At 46.4% G+C, this 27,452-nt stretch overlaps 1 protein-coding gene across 1 annotated transcript; it reads left to right on the forward strand.

Moving 5' to 3' along the window:
* The first annotated feature begins 23,504 nt into the window (after positions 1-23,504).
* Positions 23,505-24,126, forward strand: LOC144753079 (RING finger protein 223-like). The gene has a single exon (XM_078640870.1). The coding sequence runs from the start codon at positions 23,527-23,529 to the stop codon at positions 24,088-24,090; it is 564 nt and encodes a 187-aa protein (XP_078496996.1). The 5' UTR covers positions 23,505-23,526; the 3' UTR covers positions 24,091-24,126.
* Positions 24,127-27,452: the final 3,326 nt, after the last annotated feature.

Below are 27,452 nucleotides of genomic sequence, written 5' to 3' on the forward strand. Positions count from 1 at the left end.
TATTTGCCCGGCGGTATTGCCTCTGTGACCCTCTAGTTATTTAATCAAATGAAGAGGCAGGCGCTGGAGACAGGAAAGCAGGAAACAAGGTTTTTATTCTCTCCGGAGGAGAACACAACGAAACGGACAGAAGGTATCGTTCTGAGGTGCTCTAACTGCATCCCTGAGGCCTGGCCTCTTATACACAAGTTTATGACTTTATTGTACATTACACATTCATGTTAAAGCTTTGATGTATGAAAAAGACATTCCCGGAAATCCCCTTTGGGCCCGTTCCCACACACATTTACAGTCGAAGTCCCCACCCTAGTCACAACAGGTGATGAGTATCACGCAGCTGGATATTCCGCCGATTCACGGAATGTGGGGGGTTTTGATCGGATCTCATGGGGTGGGGGCTTTGATCAACCCGGGGATCTTTTGATGGGGGAAGCTTTCTATTGTACGGGGAGGGGCAAGGAATGGTATCGGCAGAGCTGGGTGTCGGCCTGGGAACGGGGAAGACAAAGCGGGCATACGGGGAAAAAGGGGGTTTGCATCTAAGGGCCGGAGATCATGAAAGGGAAGCAGGGAGGTGTCGCGCTGGGAACAGGATGAGGGCCTGGGGCAGAGCAGCGCCGAAGAGGGGTTTATGACTCAAGGCAGGTGCAAGCAGGGGGGGTTTGCAGCGTGCAGGCTTAGTGAAGGCGAAAGGCTATGTCAGGGGTCAGCGGCATGCAAAAGGGTTTGTTCTGATCGGGGCATCTAACAAAATGGCGGGCGCGCACGACAAAAGTGTGGCATCAGGGGAAGAGGCAAGATGGCGCAGATAATGTTCACCGAAACGTACTAATTTTCAACAGTCCTCCCTTTAACATTTTCAAGACATCTTGCTGGTTCATTTTCTACTCGGTTCTATTGTGGTGGGCATGAGAAAGAAAACGGTAGGAACCCTAGATGAAAAGAGTCGTAAACAATACATTTTAACATTTCTAGTTTTTAGGAGGTGAGCCTATTTGATAAATTTTGATCAATTTGTCTAGCAGGAAAGTCATAGAAATGCAATACAAAAACGATTCTGTAGCGTGAGCAGCAAGCATATTTCATACTGGCAGGTTATTACATATATATCAGGTTCAGATTGGAGCATGATCAATACAATGGCGGCTGGGAGAGAAATGAGGTCTAGCAGAAACGGCGATTGGGGATGTCAAATGTTCTTTGCTGCCTTTCGTTGGCGCTGTTGAGCACCGGCGGTGGAGCTACGAGTCCAGCTCGGTTCTAAGTTCTGCGTTGCAGGGCACGACCCTTTTCTCGCGTTCCTGGTCGGAAAGGTCCCTTTCGCCCTGTGTCCTTTGAGGTGATTGTCAGAAAGTTCAGATGGAAGAAGAGCGTTCAAAACAGTCCATAGGGTAGGTCAGAGGAAAAGGGGGATGGAGCAAGGCCAAATTAGGAACAAACTAGGGGAACGAGAGACTTCAAACAGGCGGGCGTGTGACCGAATTCAGAGAGCGGGGACTTGTCGACAGACACTGGACATCGAGTAGGGGCATCAGGTCGACCCTTTCTTCTCATGTTGTCGAAAACAGTGCCTCGTCCTGCAGCTCTTTTCTGTCGTGGTCTCGCCTTGGCTAATGTCGCAGGTGTTCCTCAGTCTGCAGTCAGGCCTCGTGCTCCCACATCCGGTCCTTCTCTCCTCCAACAGCAGTACCCTTAAACAAGTTTGAAAAGACAGTCTTTAGAGAATTTGCAGATGAAGATAATCAAAAAGTCTATTTCTCTCCCAGCTCCAGGCAAAGAATGAAAATGCCCGTTCTATTAGTGTTCACAACTGGCATATGAATGACCGGTGACGGGCCTGTTGGATTTACTATGACTTTCCTTTAAAATTATTTATCACAGTCACGACAGTTCATCTGATGGTGACCCACCTTCGTGAGACGTTAACATGGTACTACACAGGTATTTTGCTGAGAGACGAACATGGCTAAACATTTCCTTTCTATCGAGGCATCCTGCCTTTTAACTACTACGGGGTTCATTTCGATGATTTCTTTACCTTGGACTAGTCTGTTAACCTTGTAAAACATCATTCTGGATCCTACGTAACCTTTTACAGCCCGATTACTTAATTAGGAAGGACAGGGGTTTTATGGGGAACAACCAGGGACATAGGAAACTTGTGGTAAGGGCATAAATCGACCCATCTCTCACAACCGGAAATGAGGGGTATACAGGGGAGGTAACAGGGGTGATCATTTTTCTGGTTTGGGTATTGCGACAATTCGGGGAGGGGAGGGTCGCGTATTCTGAGGTCCTTGTTTTATACCATAGGAGCCGTTGACCTGTAGTTCCCTTATTTCGGGCCAGATTAGGGAACCTCTGTCGCCTTACCTGTCCTTTCCCTTACGGCCCAACCTCGGTTCATTGGCTTCTAGCGGAAAAGGAGAGGTAATGACGCGGTCTCAGGGTGATTGTATTAAAGACAAGTTTTTGTGCAAATACTGACGGTATTTGAAGCCAATTAGGTGGTGTGCTAGGGGTGGCAGTCTGCCAATTTCGGGGCTAATCACTCGGAAGAGTGGGAGTAAAAAAATAGAGGGAGAGAGAGAGAGAGAGAGAGAGAGAGAGAGAGAGAGAGAGAGAGAGAGAGAGAGAGAGAGCGTAACGGCAGGCTAAATAGTACACGTGCAACAGAGAGGGTGGCAGTGTATTCAAGAAAGGCTATTTAGTGCATTACGCAGTAAAGGGCATTCACGGGTCTGCGTTAGGATCTTGTAATCATGCAGTTTGAGCATTAGACAGGGTAGAGGGGACGTGCTTTGAGAAAAAGGAAAGAAGAAAGGAGGTACCATGTTGTCGCACTTCTCGCATTCTCGGTCCTTCGACCAGTTGGGTCGACGCCTCAGTCACACACACACATTCCCTCATAGTTTCGCATCATACGTGACATGGGTTCATTCGTCCAGTCTGGTTTGAGGGTGATCACTTTTTATCAGGTTGTGCTAATTTTTCGGGTTTGTTCGATACGTGAGTAGTTTGCAGGCGTGCTTAGACACCACCTTGCGGCGCTAGTCCGCTTCGTGTATTAGACGTGGCAAGGCTTCGGATCTTCGCCACACCTCGGCTGTAATTTCTGATGTAACCTGCAGAGGGAGGAAAAAAGGGGGTGGGGGAGACAGCGTTCGCGCACATTCAAACACATGGATTCATAAGACCTTTACTTACCTCTTACTCGTCTTTCCTCCTCGGGGCAGGGTCCCCGGGGACGTGGTTTCTGGAGTCGAGGGGGGTAGTGTGTCCATATAGGTCGTGTGCGGGGAAACGTAAAAAGGAAACCAGAGGTGCCTAGTGCGAGGTATCTAGTCAAAGGATGTATCTCACTATCGGGATCCTCAAACCTCTTTCGACGCTGTGGCGTTCTAAGGTTCTTCGGTTCTTGGGTCAGCTCCGTTCCCTGATACTTTGGAACGTTGTACTTTATAACATTTACATTATTTCATTTCACCCTCCCTTTACATTCCTTCATTTACACCGTTCGTTTTACCCATCCTTGGAAGTCAAGGTCTTCCTCTACGCGAGAGTTCATGAGTCAGTCGCGTACTTTTGAAGGCGGAGTGTCGTGTTGTCGATCCGATCCGTCCTCCAGGGCTGGGCAACCATCTTCTTTTAACCTTAAAGAGAGAGCAGAGTAGGGTGCACAGAAAAGAACTTTCCCACCGATCCCACATTTTTAAAATAAAGCATGCAATACCCGTTCATAGTTTCAAAAACTTTATTTTTGCAAAATTATTTCAGCATTTGGACTATGAGGGTGCGGTCGTATTTGGCCGGTCGTGGCAATGGCTAAAGTGCGTATAGTGGGGGGTGTCGTTTGCAGCAATAAAAACATCGGAAAGTTTTACTCATTCATTTGTAAGAGACTAAAACGTCTATTAATTGGCTGGGGGTTCGGGGGGCATTTATTTTCATAATTTAGAAGCATAATCATAATGGTTGTAATCAGATTTCCTATATGCATACCGTACGTGTACGTCGTAAATGAGGTTTACATCAGTTATAAAAAATATAATACATTTGTACATTTGTAATCAACATTTGTAACGGGGATCCTTTCATACTGTTCGTCGAGTGAGTTCTCCTTGTCTTTTCTAGCCAAGTGTACAAAGGATCATATAAAATCTCAGAACATCAAGTTTATATCAGTGCGAAGGAACACCACGAGGTGTTCGTAAGTTCCGATTGATACCAGCGCCATTTTGGGCAGGGCCGGCTCAGTCCGGAAGCAGCATCAGGGGGAAATGTTTCCCATTACTGGCAGTTTGGACCAGAGTCCTTTTCGGCAGTTCTAGAATTCATGCTAACAGAAGGAGTGGCAATGTCATGTTTGTTTCGTTGGCGATCAAGGCAGCCGTCCCTTACCGGAAGCCTGCAAAGGCCGAAGGTTCCGCCGGGGACCTTTGTAGGATCTTCAAGGCTGTGGAGATGCTGTCGGAGATGGGGGCTCGTGCTCCAGGGGGCAAATGTTCGAGCTATGTTGCTGGTCAAAGTTACTCTAGTGGCCGGGGCCCGCCTTCCAGCGGACCCAGACGCCATTTTGAGGCCCTACAGGGGCCACTCTCGTCGAGTTTGCAAGAGTGGGAGAGATCCTTCGGAGTGAAAGGAAGAGGTCTCTGTTTTGTGAAAGCGGGACGTTCGGCTGGGGTGCAGCTGTGATGCCCCCACCTGGGGGGCGAGGGAGACTGGTTCGCATCGTCTCCTTCTCCCGGTGCACTCCAGGCCGCTCCTTTTCATCGCCCCGCATGAAGGTTTCTCCACATCCGGTGTTCCCCAAGACCTGTGCTCGGTGCTGTGGGAGTATGGCCACCATTGCACGTTCGGTGCTGCGCAAGTACTGGGGTGCCACCATGGTGTGTTCGGTGCTGTGGAAGTATTGGCACCATCGCCTGACTGGGGGTGTTCGGCGCCGGGCCGGGGGCTGGGAAACCTCCTATCGGTGGAGGTGGGAGAGGCTCGTCCGCGTCGCCTCTCCCTCCCAGCCCAACTTGGACAAATTGTTGTGGAGGTACGTTGCAGGACATCCCGCCGTCCAGAGCTGCTGCGGCTGTTACGGAAGAGAAAAGGAAAAAAAGGGTGCCTCGTTCTCCTCTGGACATGTGGCGGGACTACTTAAGTCTATCCAGGCCCGTTGCGGCTGGCTGAAGAGACATGTGGCGGGACTACCTACAACTGCCCGGGCCGCTGGCTCCTGCCTCTCCTCCGGCTCCCCCATACGTTAAGATTTCCTGACCAAGAGTTGGCGGTCGGGCCCGCCTTATATGGGTTGCCGTTGGTTGGGCGTAGCCGTAACCCTGCCCTACTTTGGAAGGTTCCAGTATGGGGGGGGGGGCGAATGTTCTGTTTGACTTTCATTTTCTACAGTTTACCGTTATTATTCCTTGTTTGTTGTGTTTAAATTAAAAGTTCAAGTTCATTAATGGTCTACGGATTTTGTTTTACCATTTCTTTCTTTTCAGGTTGCTTTTATGCTAAGTTTCTGCTAACAGAGGTTGAGTAACACGGAAACACGTGTAGAGGGATGACGCAGATTCGTACATTACATACACACAAACTCAGACGGGGGGACAGTACAAATACGACATACAAAGACCCAAGACGAATATAAAAACAGTTATTGGTCATAATTATCTCTTTCCGTCTGTGAATTTGAAACGAGGCTGGGTTCCCGTCTTGACGTTGCCCGACCTAGGAGAATTTGAGCATGCCGCTGAAATTGTCCTGGCGAAATCTGTGCCATCGGGCATAATCAAACGTGGTGGTTCTGTCTGGTCTGTCTATGTAAGTCGGGTTCTTCTTTGTCTCGCGCTTTTTCTTGTACTGCCGGTCTGTCGTTCCTGTCGGCCCTTTGCCTTTACTCACGCTCAGTAGAGTCGGGCATTGGGCTTTCCAGTGTCCGACATACCTACAAAAAGCGCATTGGTTTTGCCCTAAGTCTGGTCGTCTTTTGCATAGTGTCGGGGGATAAGTTGTGGGTAGCGGTGTCCTGGGGTTGTCCTGTCGGTATATTTCCCTACTTGGTTTGTCCTCGTCTTTTCTCTGTCGTTGCATAGCCTCTCTGCGCCACATACCGAGACTGTCGAGCATAATTGGCGTTGTCTTATTATTTCGAAGGGCTATTTCTAACATTTCTATTTTATCAAGGTCAAAGGATCCTGCCAGTGGCCACTGTTTGTCTTGACTATCTTCGGTATACCTGTGCCACAATTTATTATAGGCTATGGTGACTAATCCATAGTTTATGAACATGTCCTTATTAGGGGTGCCTTCTAGTGGAGCTATATGGTCCACCTCTAATACACGGTCCGGGCTAAACAGGCTATTCATCAGTGGGGAGAAGACAGACATGACGGCTCGTAACGAGGGACTAAAAAGTCAGCACTGCCTATCTTATCACTAGGTGCAAAGACCGGACAGAATATTTCTATTCTACGTTGTTTGCAGGCAGTGAATACCTCATGGATCAAAATAACAAAAGACCAATAAATAACAATGGGGAGAATGAGTAGGTCCGCAAAGATCTGCGTTACCTACCCTTTTCACTATCTGCAAAAAGGGTGGTCTCTTCCCTGTTTGCAGACAGGGAATCTCCAGGAAACAATAGTTTGCGAACAACAGTTCAGTTTCAAGTGAATATTGAGTGGGGGAGAAAAAATAAGCACGGCTGCTGCCCTACCTATCCTCCACTGCTTGCAAAGAGAGAGCCTGTTGTTTCTCCGTTTGTAGACAGTGAATCTCCAAATAAAATAAAAAGAGCAATACTAGTATTTTTAAACAATCAAGCAATCAAGCAATTATTACGACCTTACCCGGACCATATGGACAGTTTCTTGTCTTCCGAATCCAGCGCCCGATCGTCCTCTTTTTCTCGTATTTCTCACGGCACTCCTGATGGTCCCCAGTCAGGACCGTAGATCACTCGAGAGAGGTCTGTTCGGAACTAGTGAAGTTCGGATGATCGGCTGCCAGACGAGGGTCTATTGGGCAAGAGCTCTCCCGATCGTTGCAGTCGTTCACTCTGTCGTCGGGACCTCTCCCACTGGATCCACGAGTCGCTGATGGGCCCCACGCTTGGGACGCCAATTGTAAAAACCTGAGGCGGGTCGGGGACAATCGATATTTGCCCGGCGGTATTGCCTCTGTGACCCTCTAGTTATTTAATCAAATGAAGAGGCAGGCGCTGGAAACAGGAAAGCAGGAAACAAGGTTTTTATTCTCTCCGGAGGAGAACACAACGAAACGGACAGAAGGTATCGTTCTGAGGTGCTCTAACTGCATCCCTGAGGCCTGGCCTCTTATACACAAGTTTATGACTTTATTGTACATTACACATTCATGTTAAAGCTTTGATGTATGAAAAAGACATTCCCGGAAATCCCCTTTGGGCCCGTTCCCACACACATTTACAGTCGAAGTCCCCACCCTAGTCACAACAGGTGATGAGTATCACGCAGCTGGATATTCCGCCGATTCACGGAATGTGGGGGGTTTTGATCGGATCTCATGGGGTGGGGGCTTTGATCAACCCGGGGATCTTTTGATGGGGGAAGCTTTCTATTGTACGGGGAGGGGCAAGGAATGGTATCGGCAGAGCTGGGTGTCGGCCTGGGAACGGGGAAGACAAAGCGGGCATACGGGGAAAAAGGGGGTTTGCATCTAAGGGCCGGAGATCATGAAAGGGAAGCAGGGAGGTGTCGCGCTGGGAACAGGATGAGGGCCTGGGGCAGAGCAGCGCCGAAGAGGGGTTTATGACTCAAGGCAGGTGCAAGCAGGGGGGGTTTGCAGCGTGCAGGCTTAGTGAAGGCGAAAGGCTATGTCAGGGGCCAGCGGCATGCAAAAGGGTTTGTTCTGATCGGGGCATCTAACAAAATGGCGGGCGCGCACGACAAAAGTGTGGCATCAGGGGAAGAGGCAAGATGGCGCAGATAATGTTCACCGAAACGTACTAATTTTCAACACTATGGCTATCAGGGCAAGCGGAAGATTTTTAGCGCTGGCGTAATCTATGGCTCCTATTGCTTGAAATGTTAATTCATTTAACTGTCTCCCTGGTATGAAGCCTCTCTGGTCAGGGTGAATTATAGATTTTATGACCTTCGATAGTCTAGTGGCTAGGATTCCAGAGTAGATCTTCATATCAGTATTTAGCAATGAAATGGGTCTATAAGACTCTATTCTTTTTGAATCTTTGTTTGGTTTTAGTATGAGTGTTATAATGGCTTCTGCCCATGAGGGGGGTGTGGAATAGCCATGAATTAATAATAAGTTAAAAAGGTCCCTTAGTGAAGGTATTAGTTGATCTTTATTGTCTAGATAGATCTCCACTGGTAGCCCATCTGAACCTGCAGCTTTCCCTCTTTTCATTTTCTTCAATTGTCCCAAAATTTCCCCTTCTGTGATCTCACTTTCCAAGTAAGCTTTATCCGTTTCAGACATTTGCGGCAAATCTTTTGTTACCAGCCAGGATTCTAAATCCTCCCCCTTAGGATCTTTGTCTTCCGTATAAAGACTTCTCATAAAGGACCTTGCTTCTTCTCTAATCTCTGCATCCGTTTCCGTCAAATCCCCTGTCTGCCGTTGTACTAGGGCTTTAATGTTATTTCTCGTTCTCTCTTCTCTGGCTTTCCAGGCTAGGAGGGCTCCACACTTTTCTCCATATTCAAAATGTTTTAATCTGCTAGACTCCCATTTTTCTTTAAGAATTCTCTCATCCGAAATTTTTAACTGAAGTTGTAAATCTGTAAGTTCCTTCTCTAGCAAATGTACTCTGCTAGAGTTCGTTAGAATTGCATTTTGTAGTTCAAGATCCTTGCTTGTTATTGCTACCAAGTCTTCCCTTCTTATTATTTTCCTGCTCTTTCTCTTATGATTCATTAATGAGCTTAAGACTCCCCTCAAATAGGCCTTATAAGTTTCCCATACAACTTGGGGGGAGGAAGTTCCTGAATTTATTAAAAAGAATTCTAATGTTTTGTCTTTAACTTCTACTTTTATTTGATCATCTAATAAAAGTGATCTCTCCAGTGTCCACCTTGGTTTTAGAGGAGTTGTATTCAGTTCAATTACCATTTCCAAAACAGCGTGGTCCGATAGCCCTGTAGGCGTAAAGGAAAGGTAATTGATATCCTTGAGAAAATTGAGGATATCAATTTTGATTTTCTTGAATAAAAATCGTATTTGTAAGTTAAACTTTATATGTTTAGTGGGGAAATATTTCTTTCTTTTTTCTGACTAGAACGTATTTTCCTTTCTTTTTCTGTTTTTTCACAAAGCAATGGTGAAGGTCACGATACTAGTTACTATGTTATGGTGATGGTTATTTTTTTACTCGCAACTGGTATTATGGTTCTTTTCAACACATGGGTATGTCAAAAGGAAAATGCATGTAGTCTGTATGACATGATGATTGCAATTCTTATTAATAAGCAGATTGGTGGTCACCCGTTAGTGACGGATGGATGTTTATATTGGGTCCAAATATACCAACATTAAATTAGGAAAAGAAAATATATCTTCAATCATGCTGCTTTGTATAGACACAACAGTGTTTTTTTCTGTGTATCTATAGGTTACCTGGTAATTGAAAGTTTGGAATGGGTATCTCGATAGGTCCTGAGGAAGGTGGTCGTAACATCTCAATTCCACCGAAACGCGCGTCGACCCTGCGTGGAACCCTGTGGAGCATATTGTGGTTCTAGTTGTGGCAGGGGTTCCCCTTGTCATACATTATACTCACCTGTGTACAGATACTGGATGCATGTGGTTGGTGTGAAAGTGAATGAATATGAGTGATTGTAGTATGGTTGTATTTATTGTACCCTAAACCAGGGGTTTTGTGTGTGTCTTTTTGAAATATAATCCTTTTTGTTATGTCTTTTTATGCAATTTTTCGATTTGAAGAAGTACTGATCAACAAGGAGCGATTCATAAATCATGTGAAACTAAGATGAACTATGTACTATATGTTACTATAAAGAACATTTTATATAAAAAAAGAAAAAACACTTTGAAAAATGAGAAAAAAGTGTTGATAAAATAAAAATAATAATGAGATGATCATATGTGTCACTGTTGTGTTCTGATGTTTGGTTAAATTCATATGAACAATGTTCGAATGAAAATGTATTACAGGCTATGAGGGAACTATTTAGTATTGTATGGGACGTCGACCACTATGTAGATGGATCATGCATGAGTACGAGTGCAGGAGAGTTAGTAGCAGCAGCATATGCCGTGACCACTGCTACTAAAGTCATAGAGACACAGAAAATAGACACACTATCAGCACAAGCAGCAGAGCTCATCACTCTGACACAAGCCTGCATAAGAGCTAAGCACTTGAAAGTAAACATTTATACCGATTCACAATATGCTTTTGGCGTAGTTCATGATTTCGGAGTACTATGGAGGGAGAGAGGTTTCTTGACCTCTCATGGAGCCAAAATTCAGCACGGCCCGCTTATTCAAGCCCTGTTGGAAGCAATACATTTACCTACAGCCATTTCTATCCTGAAGTGCAAAGCTCACACCAAAGTTACAGACACCATTTCCCAGGGTAATGACCTGGCAGACCGAACTGCTAAACTTACAGCCCAGACAGCCCAGACACCAACAGACACGACAAGGACAGAAGTACCATTACTGACAAAAAGTATGACAGTCAGGGATCCTTCTCAAGATGTACTCAACATACAGACACATGCCACTACAGATGAAATAAAGAAATGGACTGAACAAGGAGGGGTCCAGACTGACCAAGGTTGGATGACTAAGGGAAAAGGCACATGGTTTCTTCCAGATTCCATGGTACAAGTAATCATACACACAACACATAGTCCAGCACACTTGGGAGAAAAGGCAATGATAGACAGCTTACAGAATATCTGGTTTAACAAGCACATGCGTACAGCAGCGAAGCAGAAAGTACGAACATGTATGATCTGTTGCCAGTTCAATCCAGGTAAAGGCATCCCGGTGGAACAAGGCGGATTTCATCCTCCTGACCACCCTTTTGAGGTCCTCCAGATGGATTACATCCAAATGGACAGATGTAGAGGTTACAAGTATGTCTTGGTAGTTGTGTGTGCACTATCTAGATGGACAGAAGCGTATCCAGTTCCAGGTTATACTGCTGTGACAACCGCCAGGCAATTGGTGCGCGAATTCTTCCCCAGATACGGATTGCCCCGTGTCGCCTACTCAGACAATGGCCAGCCATTTTCCTCTGAATTAATGAAACAAGTGTCTCTTCTGTTAGGATATAATTGGAAGTTCCATTGTGTACGACACCCTGAAGCAGCAGGCCTTGTAGAAAGACATAATCAGACAATTAAGACGAAACTAGCAAAGATCTGTGCAGAAAAAGGCGTGGGGATTGGATGGTAGCCTTGCCGGTTGCCCTCTTTTACATACGTATGGTAGCTCATTCCAGAACAGGCTTATCTCCATATGAAGTAGTTTTCGGTAGACCGCCAAATATGTGGGGTACGCCTATGCCTAAGAAAATAACTGATGTTGACAGTAACATGCTGACAGATTACCTGGCTTCCTTGATGTCTGCACTACTCTCTTGTCGTTCACAGGTTGCTGCCGCCTTCCCTGACAACACCCAGGTCAAGGAACACGCCATAGTCCCTGGGGATTTCGTGTTTGTCCGGAATTTCGATCGATCAAGCCCCCTTGAGCCACGTTGGAAGACGCCGAAGTTGGTGTTACTGACCACGAGGACTGCGATTAAAGTAGAGGGAAGAAAGGGATGGCTTCATGCTCATCACTGCAAGAGATACTTTGGACAATCTGGTACTTTTGAAAAGAATAAAGACATTAAAGACATTAAAGACTTTGCGCCGCATGCGCCGCCTTTGCTAGAAAAGACTCCACAGCAAGAGTATAGGTCTAAGTTACGATCTAGTAAGTCAGACGAAGTTTAATTGTTTAAGTCCACTAGGTGGTGAATCGGTTAGACTAGATTTCTGACATGTATAAGATCGCATACGACAATAGTAAGAAGAGCAAAATGAGAGAGAAATACTGTAAGCTATTACATAGTAGATGTATAGTTTCTTTGATTATTCTATTTTTTCTGTGCATCGTTATAATCTGCGTTAGTATAATACTACATGTTTTCTTTCCTCCTCTTGCCTCACATATGCACTCTTCCCTTAACAACACCGTAGAGCATACATTCAGTGACTTGCCACCCCATGAACTGTCATATCGACTTGCCCTGCGTAACAATACTTTCATTCGAATGTTACACCGTTCTCATCAGACCAGCAAGGCGACTGATTGCTGGGTATGTGGCCAACTGCCACCTTATCAAAAGACGAAGGGAGTTTTGCCCTTCTTCCCTTTACCGTTCTCCCACAATGGTTCGTGCGGAGCATGGTTTGCCTTAATGACCTCACTAGACAAAAAGTCCATAGTATACCAAGATGAATGGATATATGGAAACCTGAATAAAGTAATGAATGAAGTATGTTTTCCAGACAAAGACGGATTTCCCCAAAGGAAGGGAACAGATCTAGAAAATGAAGAGTACGAGCAAGGAAATGCATCTGTTAGTTTAAAATGCTGAACGCTCAGCCCATGCAAAATATAGGTCCACCATTTATTTCAGTCCTACCGGTAAAAGGTGATTTATGTGTTAGAAAGAAAGGTTCAGTACATATGGGACACAGCGAGTGTAGAGTTGTAGTAGAGTTTAACGATAAAGGACAGTCTTCATTCAAAACATCACGCCATACCTATTTCATTTGCGGTCAGACAGCCTATGTACAACTGCCCCCAGACTGGGGTGGGACATGTTATATAGCGTTCCTGCTGCCACCCGTCTTTCTGGCCCCATCCCATTACCATCGAGATTCACGACTAGAGCATGTTAGACAAAGGAGAGAGACCGATGCCTCAGAGATCGATCAGACTGAAACAGCTTGGGAGCAATATACAGATTTCAACAAAGGATTCTTTTTCTTCATAAGTCCCGTCCAAAACAGTAAACTGTTGCGTAGGTTAACAAGAACTCTGGAAGCAGTAGTGAATGTGACTGCATCTGCCCTGGCGAATTTGACCCAGGAGCAGTCTGCCATGAGACTTGTTATTCTTCAGAACCGCCTTGTACCCAGGCACATGGACTTGGTCCAGTTGGCTCTGGGGTGTAATATCGGCTTGGGGATGGAAAGTGTTGTCGTTCCTAGGAATGATACTGCTTATGATATTCGGCTGTTGTCTCTGTCTGCAGTGTGGCCCGGCCATTTGCGGCCTGTGTGCGACTGCCTGTGTACCACATCCACGTGTACAAAGGATCAAAGATGAACAAATGATGCTGTATGATCAACTATACGGTCTCATGAATATAGATGTGTCCTGAAGGGTAAAGTAGGGGACAAGGAGGGAATGAGGAAAATGAAATTTTACATGACCAATATGTCCCCTGCGTGTACCCTATGTTTAATGTATGTGCATGTCATGCATGCATTTTCCCGTAGTGGCCTGAATCACAAGGCCTCTGTATTTACGTCCTGCATTAGGATGCCAGTCATCAAGTCTCCCATGTAAGAAATATTAAGTTAGCATTTAAGGCCCATGTATTTGCATTGTGCACTTTTAAATAAATCACGATGAACCCGTTTTGTGGTTCAGCCTGAGCCAGTTTCTGAATTAAGGGTTTTCATGGCTCAGACACTCTGAGAGCTGCAGTTACGTATCCCTGACCTCGCATACCTCTGGCTCAGCCGAAAGAGACCCAGCACGGGGTGCCAAGACAGTGTTTTGCAAAATAGTTATCTGCTTGTTGTACAGAATCACATTCCTGCCCAGTGAAGAAGGTAAACAGAACCCGTCTGCAGAGATAGGGCCTAGCCTTTCTGTCTCCGTTTAAGTAAATTACAGAGCTTGCATCCGTAGAAAGCCCACGGCCCCCATGCAATGAACGAAGAAATATATGCCCCCTCTGACTCTTAGTGATGAGCGACCTTTGCTTCAGATAAAACATCCCCGGACTCAAGATATCAGATAATACCAGACGTGCTGGTCGCCCTGACACTGAAGGCCTCTCTACTAGACTGAATGTCAGCTTTCCCCCCAGTCACACGTCAGTTGCACGTCATGATCAAGTTGCACGCACAAGTAGGGCAAAGTTCCAGACGGCCATGCAACCCCCCTCCATGTATCCACCCACCTATGACCCACCTATGACTCCTCCTCAAATGCACGCCCATATTCACGCCCACATGCTCTTATCTCTCTTTCTCTTGCTCTGCCTCGAGTGCTCCTATGTACAAGATTGCACGTATAAATATGTAATCAGAAAATAATGTTTAGAAGACCCTTCCTGAACCTCAGTGGTGATGGAACAGATTCTCCCTTAACTCGAGTTATTGGAATAAAGCCCCTTTAACTTGGACACCACGGACTCTCTGCCTCTCATTTGATACATGCTAATTGTTAATGCCTAGAAATTATGCCAGGGTAATATTTTTATTTACCACACCTCAGGGATCATGGAAACAGTACAGTACTTTTCGCTCAGTCACTCGTGTTTGCTTATTCTCAGGAAATACACAAGATGACGATTAGGACGTTTCAATAACTAATTATTAGTCAAGCGTCAGTCTTGTGTAAAACATATTTGCTGTGACAATCAAGAGACAGAAACATACAAAAGAAATCACAAGTACCAATATAGTAAACCGAAGATACATTTCTACCATAGTGCTAGGAAGATGAACATATACAGTGCAGATAAGACAGTAGCATTTGCATACTCCTATAAAGCGTGCCCTACGTAATTTGCCTAAATGTACTAGCTCAGATATGTAGGTGTAGCATGTATATGTGTATAGATACATATGTATATAACCAAACTCGAAACTGTGTTAGATATCATAGCCCCAACATCAATTAGAAAACTTTATCTCCAATGGAGGTATGGTAGTCTACCACTACGGGTCCTTACTAGTAAATGGGCCGAGCCATCCCCGTCTCATTGCCCAGGATGCAAATCTGAACAAGAAACTGATTTGCACATATTGTTTTTCTGTAATGCGTATGTGCAGGCGCGGAGAAAATGGATTATCCCACTATGTAAAAATCTGGGCTTCTCCCATTGCCTGGAAGCATACAGGGTTCTAAAGACGGATCTTTCTGGGCATATTGTCTTTGCTTTAGCCAAATATTTGGGGTCCGTATGGCATAAGAGGAGACATCTTTTAAATGGGGACCTATGAAATACGTTAAAATGATAAACTCCAAGGTAGATATTTTGAGAATGTAAAAGGCTGTTCCTTGTATTTGTATATGTTTCTACATGTTTTAATGCTTGTACATATCTTAACCTTTACTGTTTTAATGTTTTATGTACCTTTTATGGCACATCATGCCGAAATAAAGATGATGATGATGATGATGATATAACCAAGAATACCCCAGGGTAGAACCAACCCCCTCACCTGATGGTAGAGAATGAAGGACCACGTCTCTGCTCCGAGGATGACACCCCGCATGTTAGACCACTGCATGTCGAAGACTCAGCATGCAGGACCGCGTGTCAGCATGGAAGGAATTCTCCTCTGAATTGGAGTGGGTATAAGGGTTTTATATAGCCCAGTGGTCACTCCAGGGTTTCTTCTAGAATCAATGTGTTTTTAAAACAATCATAAATGTTTTGAAAACAATCATAAATGTTTTTCCAAATAAATGCGATCATGCACAGCAGGCTGTTGGCCAAGAATGAACAAAAGTGGTGACTCTTACACAGAATAATTAAGCAGTGCTTGAGGACATGTTCATGCACGTCAGGTACAGGGATTATGATAGAATACTAGGAGCTTGGTGTCGAAGAGATAGGAGCAAGCTACTATGTAAAAGGTCACCTGTTCGGAACTGTTATTATCATGCGGATAGGACAACATATGTCAAAAGGGGAATAAATCACAGGACTATCCTAAAGGACATGACACTGGCCCACTCAGGGGCTAAAGATTACAGAGAGGCTGGAACCTGAGCTTCTTTTTAAAAAAAACAATTCAGCCGGAGCTGGGGATCCAGCGTGGCTCCCACCGAAAATTAAAAAATAAAACTGCCTTTTTTGTCCAGTGGGGTCCCTGTGGGACCCCCCAAGAGGCCTAGAGAGTCAGGGTAGTCCTACACTGCCATCTTCTCTCTTTTTAACGTTTTTATGTGGGACTCTGCTCAAGCAGAGTAACAAGATGGCTGCCAACACTTCCTGGTTTGAAGTGTTAGCAGCCAATCAGATCTCAGCATGAGATTGGGAGGGTTCACACAGCCTTTATGACCCTAGGGGGTCGATTCCGATTCGGGAAAAACCGCTCCGTATAGCCATTCGGAGCGTTTTTCCCATACGAATCGTACCCTGCAACGTCCCCCGTACGTACAACGAAGTACGATTCATACCAGGAACCGTACTCCGTACGAGTCGTACAGAGACCGTACGACTCTAATCTCTGTACGATTCTCCCTCGCAACCCTCTGTACGCGACATCTGTACGGTTCGTGGCTGTTTTTTACGACCCAGCAAGTACAATACGTGTCGGGTACGCACCGTACGACTCTTTTTCTACGGGAGCTGAAAACAGCCGTAAAAGCAGAGTTCGCACCGAAACAGGTATGGAACGCCCCCTGGGTACGGTGCGTACCCCCAATGATCGCAAGGGTATGCACCGTACTCCTGCGATCATGGGGTGTACGAGCCGTACCCCATGAACGATCGGTGTACGAGCCATACCCCATGTACGATCGGTGTACGAGCCGTACCCCATGTACGATCGGTGTATGAGCCGTACCCCTGGGGTACGGCTTGTACACCGATCGCACATCGGGTACGGCTCGTACACCGATCGTACATGGGGTATGGCTCGTACACCGATCATACATGGGGTACGGCTCGTACACCGATCGTACATGGGGTACGGCTCTTACACCGATCGTACATGGGGTACGGCTCGTACACCGATCGTACATGGGGTACGGCTCGTACACCGATCGTACATGGGGTACGGCTCGTACACCCCATGATCACAGGGGTACGGTGCGTACCCCTGCAATCATGGGGTGTACGGACCGTACGGTGTGTATGTGTTTGTTTGCTTTTCCGTACGACTTACCCTTACCTGACGTGGACCATACGAATCGCGCCTCATACCCGGATCATACTCGTCGGGTCGTACGGCATGTGTACGAGTCGTACGGCATGTGTACGAGTCGTACGGTTCACAGTTTTAGCCTTGCAATACGTACGGATTGCGACGATCGGGTCGGGTACTTCCCACGTACCATGGCCACAGGGACATTCCAACACGTATTCTGCGTACTCCGTCCTGCATGTCAGCTTGTATTTAATAGGGACTGGCCTGCTACTAAAAGGAATCATATATTCTGTTTTGCTGACTCCATTTTTACAGGCCTTGCAGAATGAACATCTGAGGAAGCCTTTGCTGCTGTTTAACCACAATCCCGTGGTTCTAACTTCCGGACTGCTAGACACCAAACAGTTCTGCATGGTTCTGGCTCTTTTATATGTTATACTAGGAGCCCGTGTGACATGTTCTCCCAGGACAGGATCACTAGTTATGAGAGCCCAATTGCATTTTACTATACGGTGGATAGTTTGCTGCTGACTACTATAGGTGAAAATAAGCCTAGTTTCCTTATTGTCACCACTGTCCATGTTCCTCCTAGTAGTGGTATTGTTGGTCAAGAGCTGTAGTCTATCTTGCACATTGGCGCTATTCATAGCCCTATCTACAATGTCTGTTTTGTAACCTCTTCTCAGAAATCTGTTTTTGCATGCCAATTGTGCTATTCTACATTCACTTTCGGTGCTGCATATCCTCCTTATACGAAGCATTTCTCCGTATGGAATACTGCGTATAAGGTGGGCCGCATGGTGACTGTCCGCATGCAGCACCGAATTGCCTGCCGTAGGTTTTCGAAATAATCTTGTTTCCAATTTACCATTCTGAATGTTAATTTCCACATCCAGAAAGCAAATGGAAATGGCACTGATGTTACTCGTGAATGAGAGATTCAAATTGTTAGTGTTGAGGCTTTCGCTAAACTGTTCTGCCTCAACTTGTGGAGCATCCCAGACTAAAAAAAGGTCATCTATGTAGTGTAACCATTTTTTAACTTTTGTAGCCATGATATAAGAGAAGTTGGGTATGAGGACCTGTTCCTCCCAGTAGCCCATATGCAAACAGGCATAACTGGGAGAAAACAGGCCCCCATAGCCACACCTCTGACTTGAGGGAACAGTTGATTAGCAAACAAAAAGATGTTATTCTCAAGGCATAGATTGATCATGGATAGAATCATTTTTGTATGTTCATTTAGACACGGGGGACGTGTGCTCAAATAGTGCTGCACAGCTTTTACGCCATCCTTATGATAAATACTAGTATATAAGGCGGTGACATCAAGCGATATCAGTAAATAACTAGGTTGCCATGTAAAATCAGACAATTTTCTAAGTAAATCACCTGTGTCAAGGACAAAAGAAGGCAACATCCTAACACAGTCTTGTAGGAAATAATCTACATATTTACTGACATTTTCTAGTATGCTGTTGCATGCAGAAATGATGGGGCGTCCTGGAGGTCTGGTGCGGTTCTTGTGGATCTTGGGCATAAAGTATATGGCTGGTGTAACTGGAAATTCCTTCTTCATTTACTTAAATTCATCCATTGTGATAAGACCCATTCTCCTCCATGCCATCAGTTTTGAGTTGATCTCATTTTTAGACTGATGGGCATCATTCAAATGTATCCTTATATAGCAGTCCCGATCTTTAAGTTGGCCCAATGCTTCATCCATATACATCTTTCTCGGCCATAGGACCACATTGCCCCCCTTGTATGACTGTCGAACAATAATGTTGTCATTGTTTTTCAACGTTTTGATCAGACTATGGTACTCAAAGTCCCGATAGTGATGCTTATTGTTAGTCTTATTATGCTTCAGATATAGTGTCCTAAGCTCTGATGCCACTCTATCATGAAACATATCGATATTGTCCCTGAGCATGAGAGGACAGAACTTAGATTTGGGCTTGAAAGTGGTAGGAACAGTCATGTTTACCAAATCCCGTCCGGGATTAGGCGGTGTTGCAACAGGTTCTTCCTGCATTTCAAACAGGTCATGAAGTAGAGTAGAGTCAGGTGTTAGCATAGAAGGAGAATCCAAGACTGGTATTGGAGCTGTTGGATTGACATTAGTATGTAGGCAGTAATACTTGCATAATTTTAATTTGCGCACATATTTAAAGGGATCAATTTTAGTCCCGGCATAATCAAAATTACTCCTTGCACAAAACGATAAACCCAATGATAGAACAGAAGTTTCCTTAGTGGTAAGCGGCAAATCGGTCAGATTTACTACCGTTTGCGCTTCTTGCTGGCTTAGATTTACTTGCGCTTCCACTGTCTCCGCGCTTTTTAGGTTTTGCCTCGCCAAAAGATGCGCTCTGCGCATCTTTTTCGCGCAGGCGAAAACCTGATGAGAATTGTAGTGTGCTTTGGGTCGGCCCTCCTCATTCATTGGCTGGCTCCGTAAATGGAGCCTTGCCATTGGACGAGGGGCCTGTCCGTCAATGCCGGACCAGACACGGGGGCGTTCCCGACATTCTTTGGCTTTTGCCGACGTCACGCGACGCCGGGAACGCCCCCGAGTCTGGTCCGGCATTGCCGGCACTGTAGGGAACGGGACGGACATGGAGCTCTCGGCTGTTGGGGAGCGAGTGTTTGCAGCGGAGGCACTGCTCAAGCGTCGGGTGCGGAAGGTGAGCGAAATGTTTGCCGGTTCCCTTTTAAAAGCCATTGGTGTGTGCGCCACACACGCGCGCATCCTGCTTTCATCATTGTACTGTGAACGGGAGTGGGCGCCCCCGCCTCTTCCCGCCCTCCCTCCCCGCAGGAGCTGCTGCCGGGGATGAGCCGGCCATGGCAGCCAGCCACACGGGAGGTCACACGCTGCTGCTCTTAATATTTTCCAGGCGCCTCGCCCTCCTCCCTTCTGCCGCCGCCGCGGGCACATCAGCCCCTTCATCGCGCACAGATCCGCGGCTTCCGATCCCGGCCGCGCCATCTTAGAGGCAGCTGGAGAGGGGGTGGTGCAGCACGGGAGCGGGGCAGACGATTCACGGCAAACTTCTCTGGGCAAGGTCACTGCGTGCTTTCTCTGCCGTTCCACAACCGACACAAAACATACCGTCACACAGGTTTACCCTTCTGCAGATCCCATCAATGAAACCCGTAAGCCTCGGGTGGCACCGAATGTTATTATTCTTTGTCAAATTAGGCACCGAGTAACTTACAGAGCAGAATTAAACGTTGCTTGTATAGAGCGAGGTAAAAGCAGGCGACAATACAATCTTTTATTTAAAGACAGGGCGTTCGGGGTAGACGTGTCTAAAGACGAAAAGGAGGACACTTTAGGGCATTTTTAGAAAATGGAGAAAGAAAGAGCTGGGTTATCAGGGTTGTTGGTGCATTCAAATGTGGGTCAGGTTCTCGGCGCCATCACCAGTCAAGACGTCTCGCACACAGAATTAAAACTGAATGCGAAGAGAGCTCGCCAAGACTGCGGGAAACACTCGTGCGCTTTCCGAAAACAAAGCAACAAGCTCCCGGCGCAGCCTTTTCCGCGCCAGCCCCCTCCCCGCCCCTTTCTCATTTCACTGACAGGAAACTTCAAGTTGAAAAGAAAACCCCACACACGCTGCCCGGAGGCGGAAAAGAATCCACCAGCCTGTGTGCGCGAGCTGCCGGGCGGGCGGCGCTGCCTGCAGCCCACAGAGCCAGGGTCAGAGGCGGAGAAGCACCAGCGCCGGGAGTCAGGCACTGGCCCTCGTGGGCCGGCTTTAGGGCATTGCCACTGGTGCGGTCGCACTGTGCGATGTCCTGTGGAGGGGGCGCCGACCTCAGGGCTGGGCGCTGCGTTTAGCAGAAATGTATGATTGGAGAGATATGGGGCAGTTGTGCCCGGTCGTTGTGAGAGAATCTGAGGAGGCATTCATGTGGTGTGGGGGCCCCATTTAGGTGGTCGGACTCACTCCCAAGTCCGATATACTGGTTGAACTCTAGCTCCATGACACACACAAGGTTTTTTGTGCTAAAAGACGTTTGTGGGCTGGAAGTCCCCTTGGCCCAGTAGAAACAAAGTAAGGCCACAACTTTCATTAAGGGGGTGGGTGTTTCGGTATTAACGGAACGCCAGGCCCACATGTTTGTGGCGTGCGCCCCTTCACTGTGCTTTGCGCAGGGGTGGCGTTAGCCCGACTCTGGATTTGAAATGGCTTGCTACCTAACATTTTCAGAACAAAGAAAGGGGTGTGGCAGTTATTTTGATGAGGAGAAAAGATCATGGGCCAGAAGGTGTGTGTGTGGGGGGGCTCTGTGTGGGTGTGTGTGGGGGGCTTTGTGTGGCTGTGTGTGGGGGGGCTCTGTGTGGGTGTGTGTGTGGGGGGGGGTTTGTGTGTGTTGGGGGGGCTCTCTGTGGGTGTTGGTGTGTGTCATTTGCGAGAGATAAAGCTAGTGGCATTGTAAATGACAATGCCATTTATTTATGTTAAAAAAAAAACATAAATAAAAATAATGTCAAGAGCAATGCCAATCGCTCTAACTTTAACAAAGGCAAAACCATTGCATTGTAAATGCTTGTTTCACTTTGTTGCTTGCGCCGTCGTTGTTTGTTACAGCGCTTCCTTGCGGAGCGTTTGCTGTTTGCGGTTTGTTTGCGCTGACATTTCTGACACCAGGGCGTAGGGTTTGTTTGCGGTCCTGCTGCACCACTTCCAGTTCTTGTGCTAGAGTGAACTTCCGAAACCCCGACCTCTGTGACCGCCTTAAATCATTGTCTGATTTGCTGTCAATATTTGAGGTACCATCTGATACCGATGAGGCTGCTGACGCCCCAGTGGGTGCTGTTTGTTGCATAGTAGAGGAGCTCGCGGGGGACTTCTCGTGGCTTTTAGGTTATCGTATTTTTTTGCGAAAGTAAATATTTGTCCGTATTCGTAATCTAAGCGGTCCCGCTGAAATTTAAAAGCCTTACGCCTCTTGATAACATCTTCCTCCCGATTCAGGCGTACAATCATTTCATCGCGGTATTTAACACTCAGAGGGGTACTAGGAATCTTTTCGATTTCATCATTGATCCGGTCTATCTCCGCAAGCAGTGCAATCCGATCACTCTCCGCATACTTGATTAGAATCTCAAGCAACCTTCGGGATGACTCTAGGTTGCATTGCGCCCATTCCAGCAGCATACGGGGGTCATGATTTTCGTATGATGGGACTAGCATGATTCTTAAACCCCTGCCCACTTCCAAATAACCAGTGAGAGAACAATGCTCCCACCATTTGGCTACACGACCCTTCTCTGTGCCACTCCAAAACATAACGCTCTATGCCACTCTATGCCACTCCAGTCTACGACAATGTACTCCTCTCTCCTCCATTCAATTCCATTGCACTCTACAACATTCCATGGCACTCTCCTTCCTCTATGTCACTAACTTCCAACCTTGTTGAACAGCAGCCATGCTGATGTACAATATAGCTAAAACACACTGGCAAAACTAACAGCTCTTACATGGGCGAGACTTTGCCAACAATGCTTGCTTTATTCTACAGCAGTAGCCACGGCGGCATCTGTCTTCCCGCCCAAGGCGCTATTGAAGCCAGGGCTGCCTCTGGAAGGCAGATACAGGGGGCAGGAGAATCCCGGTCGCAGGAGGTGTGAACTGCGAGGCTGGCACTGAAGGCGCGAGGCTTATCAGTAAGTGGAGTGACTTTAGCGAAGCGCCCACTTGCTTTTGGAAAGCCAATGAAAGGAAAAGGCGCTATCCAGAACCCAGGGTTGATAGCAGGACGGCCATAAACAACACCCCGAGTCGCTGGCATTGACCATTGACACAAATCCCACACCTTTCCCAGATGAATAATTGAGCAGCGTGTTCCTAGCCACGTCCAGCGCCGCGCTGTAACGTGATCCCTCGTTACTACACAATGATGGGAGATGCCGACAGGTAACAGAGAAAGGTAAATACTGTAACCAGGCAAACTGCACCGACAGTATGCGGGGCAACCGGGCACAGGAGCCAGCACACACAAAACCACTCACCGGAGGCAAACCCTGGAGCGCACACGCCTCCCTCTGCCCGGGCGCCCCCGGGCGCCCCAGGGAGAGTCCCCTGCAGCACAGGCCTGCGACCCCCTACAACGAGGCAGCCAATGGGAGACGGCCGTGTGCCCGGAGGACGAATCATTCCATCTCTAGGAAGATCGGAGAAGGGCTCGTTTGATGAGCTTGGATACGTTTTGGAAAAGTTTTGATAAGAACTTCCATTGGCCAGACAGGGCCCCCAATTCGGCGAGTGCGATGGACCAGCCTCTGTGTGCCATTGAACTGTGCACGCGATTGGTGTCTTTATTGTCCTCGGCAGAGGCTGCATAGCTAACCCTGGAAAATGACATGGAGTTGGAGAAGGGGGGCCCTGAGTGCCCAGTCTGCTTTAGCGCCTATGACAATGTCTTCAAGGCCCCCCTGGTCCTGCCCTGCGCTCACACCTTCTGCTTGGAGTGCCTGTCCCGGATCTGTATCTTCAAGAAGGAGTCGGAGGTCTTCTCCTGTCCCCTCTGCCGGGGGCCAGTGCCAGTCCCTCAAGGAGGTGCCCCCAAGCTGCCGGCCAACCAGGCAGTCCTTGCCCAGTTCCCGTCATGGAAGCAGCGTCTCCAGGAGGTGTGGGTGGAAGGCTCGAAGCTCTGCTGGAAAAAGACGAGCATGGATTCCACGCTCACTGGTACCACTCAGGCTCCAGAGGATGACGGGACGGTGGTGACCATTGACCTGCTGTGGTCCGCCGGCGCTGCCCGTCCGGCGTCCCGCCCTGGGGACCTGGTCTCCGTGCCACGACAAGGCCCTCTCTCGCGGTGCAGTCTGCTCTGCAGGAACTGGGCCTACGTCATATGGATAGCCGCATTCTGCCTCATCCTTCTCTTCATCATTGTTTTCTTCCCCTCCTATATAGGATCTTAAACCAAGCAATGCTTTCAAGGGAAGAGAGGGTTCACACTATGGCAGTCCATATAAAAAACTCCCAAACTCCTTTCTTTGCCATTTTTTAAGGAACTGGCCAAATACAAGGTGCTGAGATTGTACCACGCTTCCAAACACCCCTACAGTTACTACTCAGATGGTTGCAGCAACATTCTTTCTGTGCAGTATTACAATCATAGCTAGGTGTGATGTACATTCCATGTTGTGGGTGCTTATCGTGTTGTATATGATCACTGTAGCACTGTGACTTCTTGGGATCCAGTCTTATCATTGGTATGAAGAAGAGGCTGCCATTTCATGGAATCAACCAGGCCAGGAGGACACCTGGCAGAGGTGTCAGCTGGCCCCTGTCTTATCAGAAACAACTGCCCATTTAGCTAACAACGTTTAGCATTCTGGGACTTGTGGTTTCACTCTTTGCATTAGCGGTATTTGTATTATTAGCCGAGCATGCAAATTACTGTTGGCTAAACACCCCTGATTGGGTGCAATGGCTTCCAAAGCTATGAGTTCAGTTTCAAACTCTGCCTATTTACTTTGGATTTGGAGTAGCCACATCTGGTGTGGAATGGACAAGGTTGCCAGGACTAAGTGTAATGAACTATTGACAGCTGTTCCAGATAATGTGCCTTTTCACAAGTGCTACACTGTGGGCAGTTATTGTCCAGATGTGTCTCCCAAGAGTTTTAATGGTTCTTTAGTAACTGCAGTCTTACAAAAATGTCAACTGCTAAGCCATCATTTTTTATAAATAGAGGCTACATAATGAGTAACCCTCTGACATGGTACTACATTGACTTTGAGGGGTTGTGCTGACATCATAAATCACAAGGCCAAAGGCCAAGTGTTTTGTAAAAGTCCCCAATAACCAAAATGTCACCTAGTCCCCGAGATAACAACATAGAACCATATTTAACATCGCCCCTTTTGGATTTTTTATATTACATGTTTATTTAAGGGCTATTAGCTTGAATGGGTATTTTTTTTCAAAGAGGGAAATGTTTATTCAAGATGGAAAGTGAAATACTAGACCGTACTGTTTGTTTGTACATAAGGAAAGCTTTAGAATAATAATTCTCTAGTTAAGCATGAAGAATTTTAGAAAAACACCATGTGCTTTGTTGCTTAGTTAAAAATCACATTCTGTGGAGTGGAGAAATCTTGAAGCTGCTTTCTGCATGGGGATAGCTTAAAAACGAGCAATGACTTCAATTAGAATGTTAAAGGTTTGCTTACCTTTTGAGATTTGAATGGTGATTAAATAATGGACTACAATTAAACTGTGCATAGTGGGTCTGGGACTGTCTTTATGATTACGAAACCTAAGTCCATAACATATGTATTTCGCATATGTCTTCCTAGGACCATGACACCAGATTTTAAAAGAGATGAAATATATCAATCAATCAGTCAGCGGATTATAAGCATGCTACTCACCCGTCTCAAGGCGGGCGGGGGGGGGGCAGTTCTGTTCAGCCATAGCACCAGGTCTTGAAGGTCCTCCTGAGGGTGTTCAGGGAGGAGGCGCATTGGATGTGTGCTGGGAGCTCGTTCCAGTTCTTGGCCGCAGTGTGAGAGAAGGATCTTCTAACTGCTCTGGCTCTGCGGATGTGGGGGGTTTCGGCCAGTGCAAGGTTGGAAAATCAGAGGTTTCTTTTGGGTACGTGGAAATTGATTCTGTCATTGAGGTATTTGGGTCTGGTGTTGAGTAGGCATTTGTAGGCGTGGGTGAGCGTTTTGAAGGTGATTCTTTTCTCCACAGGGAGCCAGTTGAGCTTTTGTAGGTGTTGGCTGATGTGTTCTTACCGGGGGATGCCAAGGACGAGTCTGGAAGTGGTGTTCTGTATCGTCTGGAGTTTGCAGAGTAGGGACCTGTTTATGCCGGTATAGAGTGCGTTTCCATAATCCAGTCTGCTGGTGATGAGTGTGTGTGTGACTGTCTTTCTTGATTCAGGGGAGATCCATTTGAAGGTCTTGCGGAGGATGGGGAGGGTAATGAAGCAGCTGGAGGTGACTGTGTTGATCTGTTAGTTCAAGGTGAGGTATGAGTTGGGTATGATGCTGTGGTTTTTGGCGTGTTCCGCTGGGGTCGGTGGGCTTCTGAGGGTGGTCGGCCACAAGGTGTTGTCCCATGCTGACGGGGGGTTCCGAGGACGAGTACTTCTGTTTTATTGGTGTTGAGTTTTAGGCAGCTTTTGGACATCCAGACTGCGACGTCCTGCATTCCCTTCTGGAAGTTTATCTTTGAGTGATTTTTACAAAGTCTGATTGTCATGTTGAATAACAGAAGATTTAAGAACAATGTCTATGATGTGAAAATGAATTTGTATTAAAAGTGAAATAAAAAAAAGTATGTCAAGAAGGAATCAGTATGTATGCACATTTTTAATTATATGAAGTTATTCAAGGTTTTTGATTCCTGCTGCGGACAGAATCTCTTCCCCAGTCTGTTTAATAGGGGTGTTTGCACAATCAACAATATCTAGGCAACCCTGCCACCTATAGAAAGGGCTAATTAAAGAAATCAAGTGATAAAGGTGATAATTTAACTTTCACAAAGTGTCTGGAGTGTCATTGTCCGGCAGGTGCGTCTGTTTTATTATATCTTCATCCTTTTGGGCTAGAAGCTAATTTTGTGTTAAAATCTGCAAATTATGCAGCATTTGATTGATTAAGTGGGGCATTCAGCAAATTCATATATATAAGACAAGCACTGTTGGAGTTTTGCAATGGCCCTGCATATATGAGCTCACACGCCCCTCCCCTCCCCCTGTCTTGTGGTATTTGGTAATTTAGGTAGGACAGTCGGATAAAAAAGGTAGGAGAGCTCTAAAAATGGCACAGCCGAAGAGACGCAAGTAGGAATCATTTCCAAGAGGCGTGGCCTATGTAATTAAGAGTAAGGCTTAAAACATATGAACTAAAATCTGGTGCTATTTTTGCAACCAGACATATCACACAATATTAAACATACGCCTAAAACACGCCAGCCCCATTGACTTTCGAAATGTTAGCAGCACCAGATAAACAAGTAACAACATTTTTTTATGAATGATTCAAAATTAAAATGTTTCGATTCTCAAAATATCATTCTGTGAAATAAACATTTCTAATGGCTGTGGATGTGAAAGTGATTTTCGGAGGGTCTAGTCACTCCTGTACTACCTTTTACACCACTTACCTTTGGAGTTTCTCATTCTGTAAGACACTTACACACTTTTCTCTCCACATCTTTCTAAAGTCATTAATCACCAGACCGCACACACATATCTTTCCTCTTTAACACCATCTTTTTACTCTGTCTTCCTGTACGTCTTTTAATCTCCTGCACTATCCTTTCA

This window comes from Lissotriton helveticus, chromosome 5_1, assembly GCF_964261635.1.
Source record: "Lissotriton helveticus chromosome 5_1, aLisHel1.1, whole genome shotgun sequence".
Taxonomy (NCBI): Eukaryota; Metazoa; Chordata; class Amphibia; order Caudata; family Salamandridae; genus Lissotriton; species Lissotriton helveticus.

Coding starts and splice junctions, on each gene's coding strand:
- LOC144753079 (XM_078640870.1), top strand. CDS start 23,527: ATGGAGTTGGAGAAGGGGGGCCCTGAGTGCCCAGTCTGCTTTAGCGCC.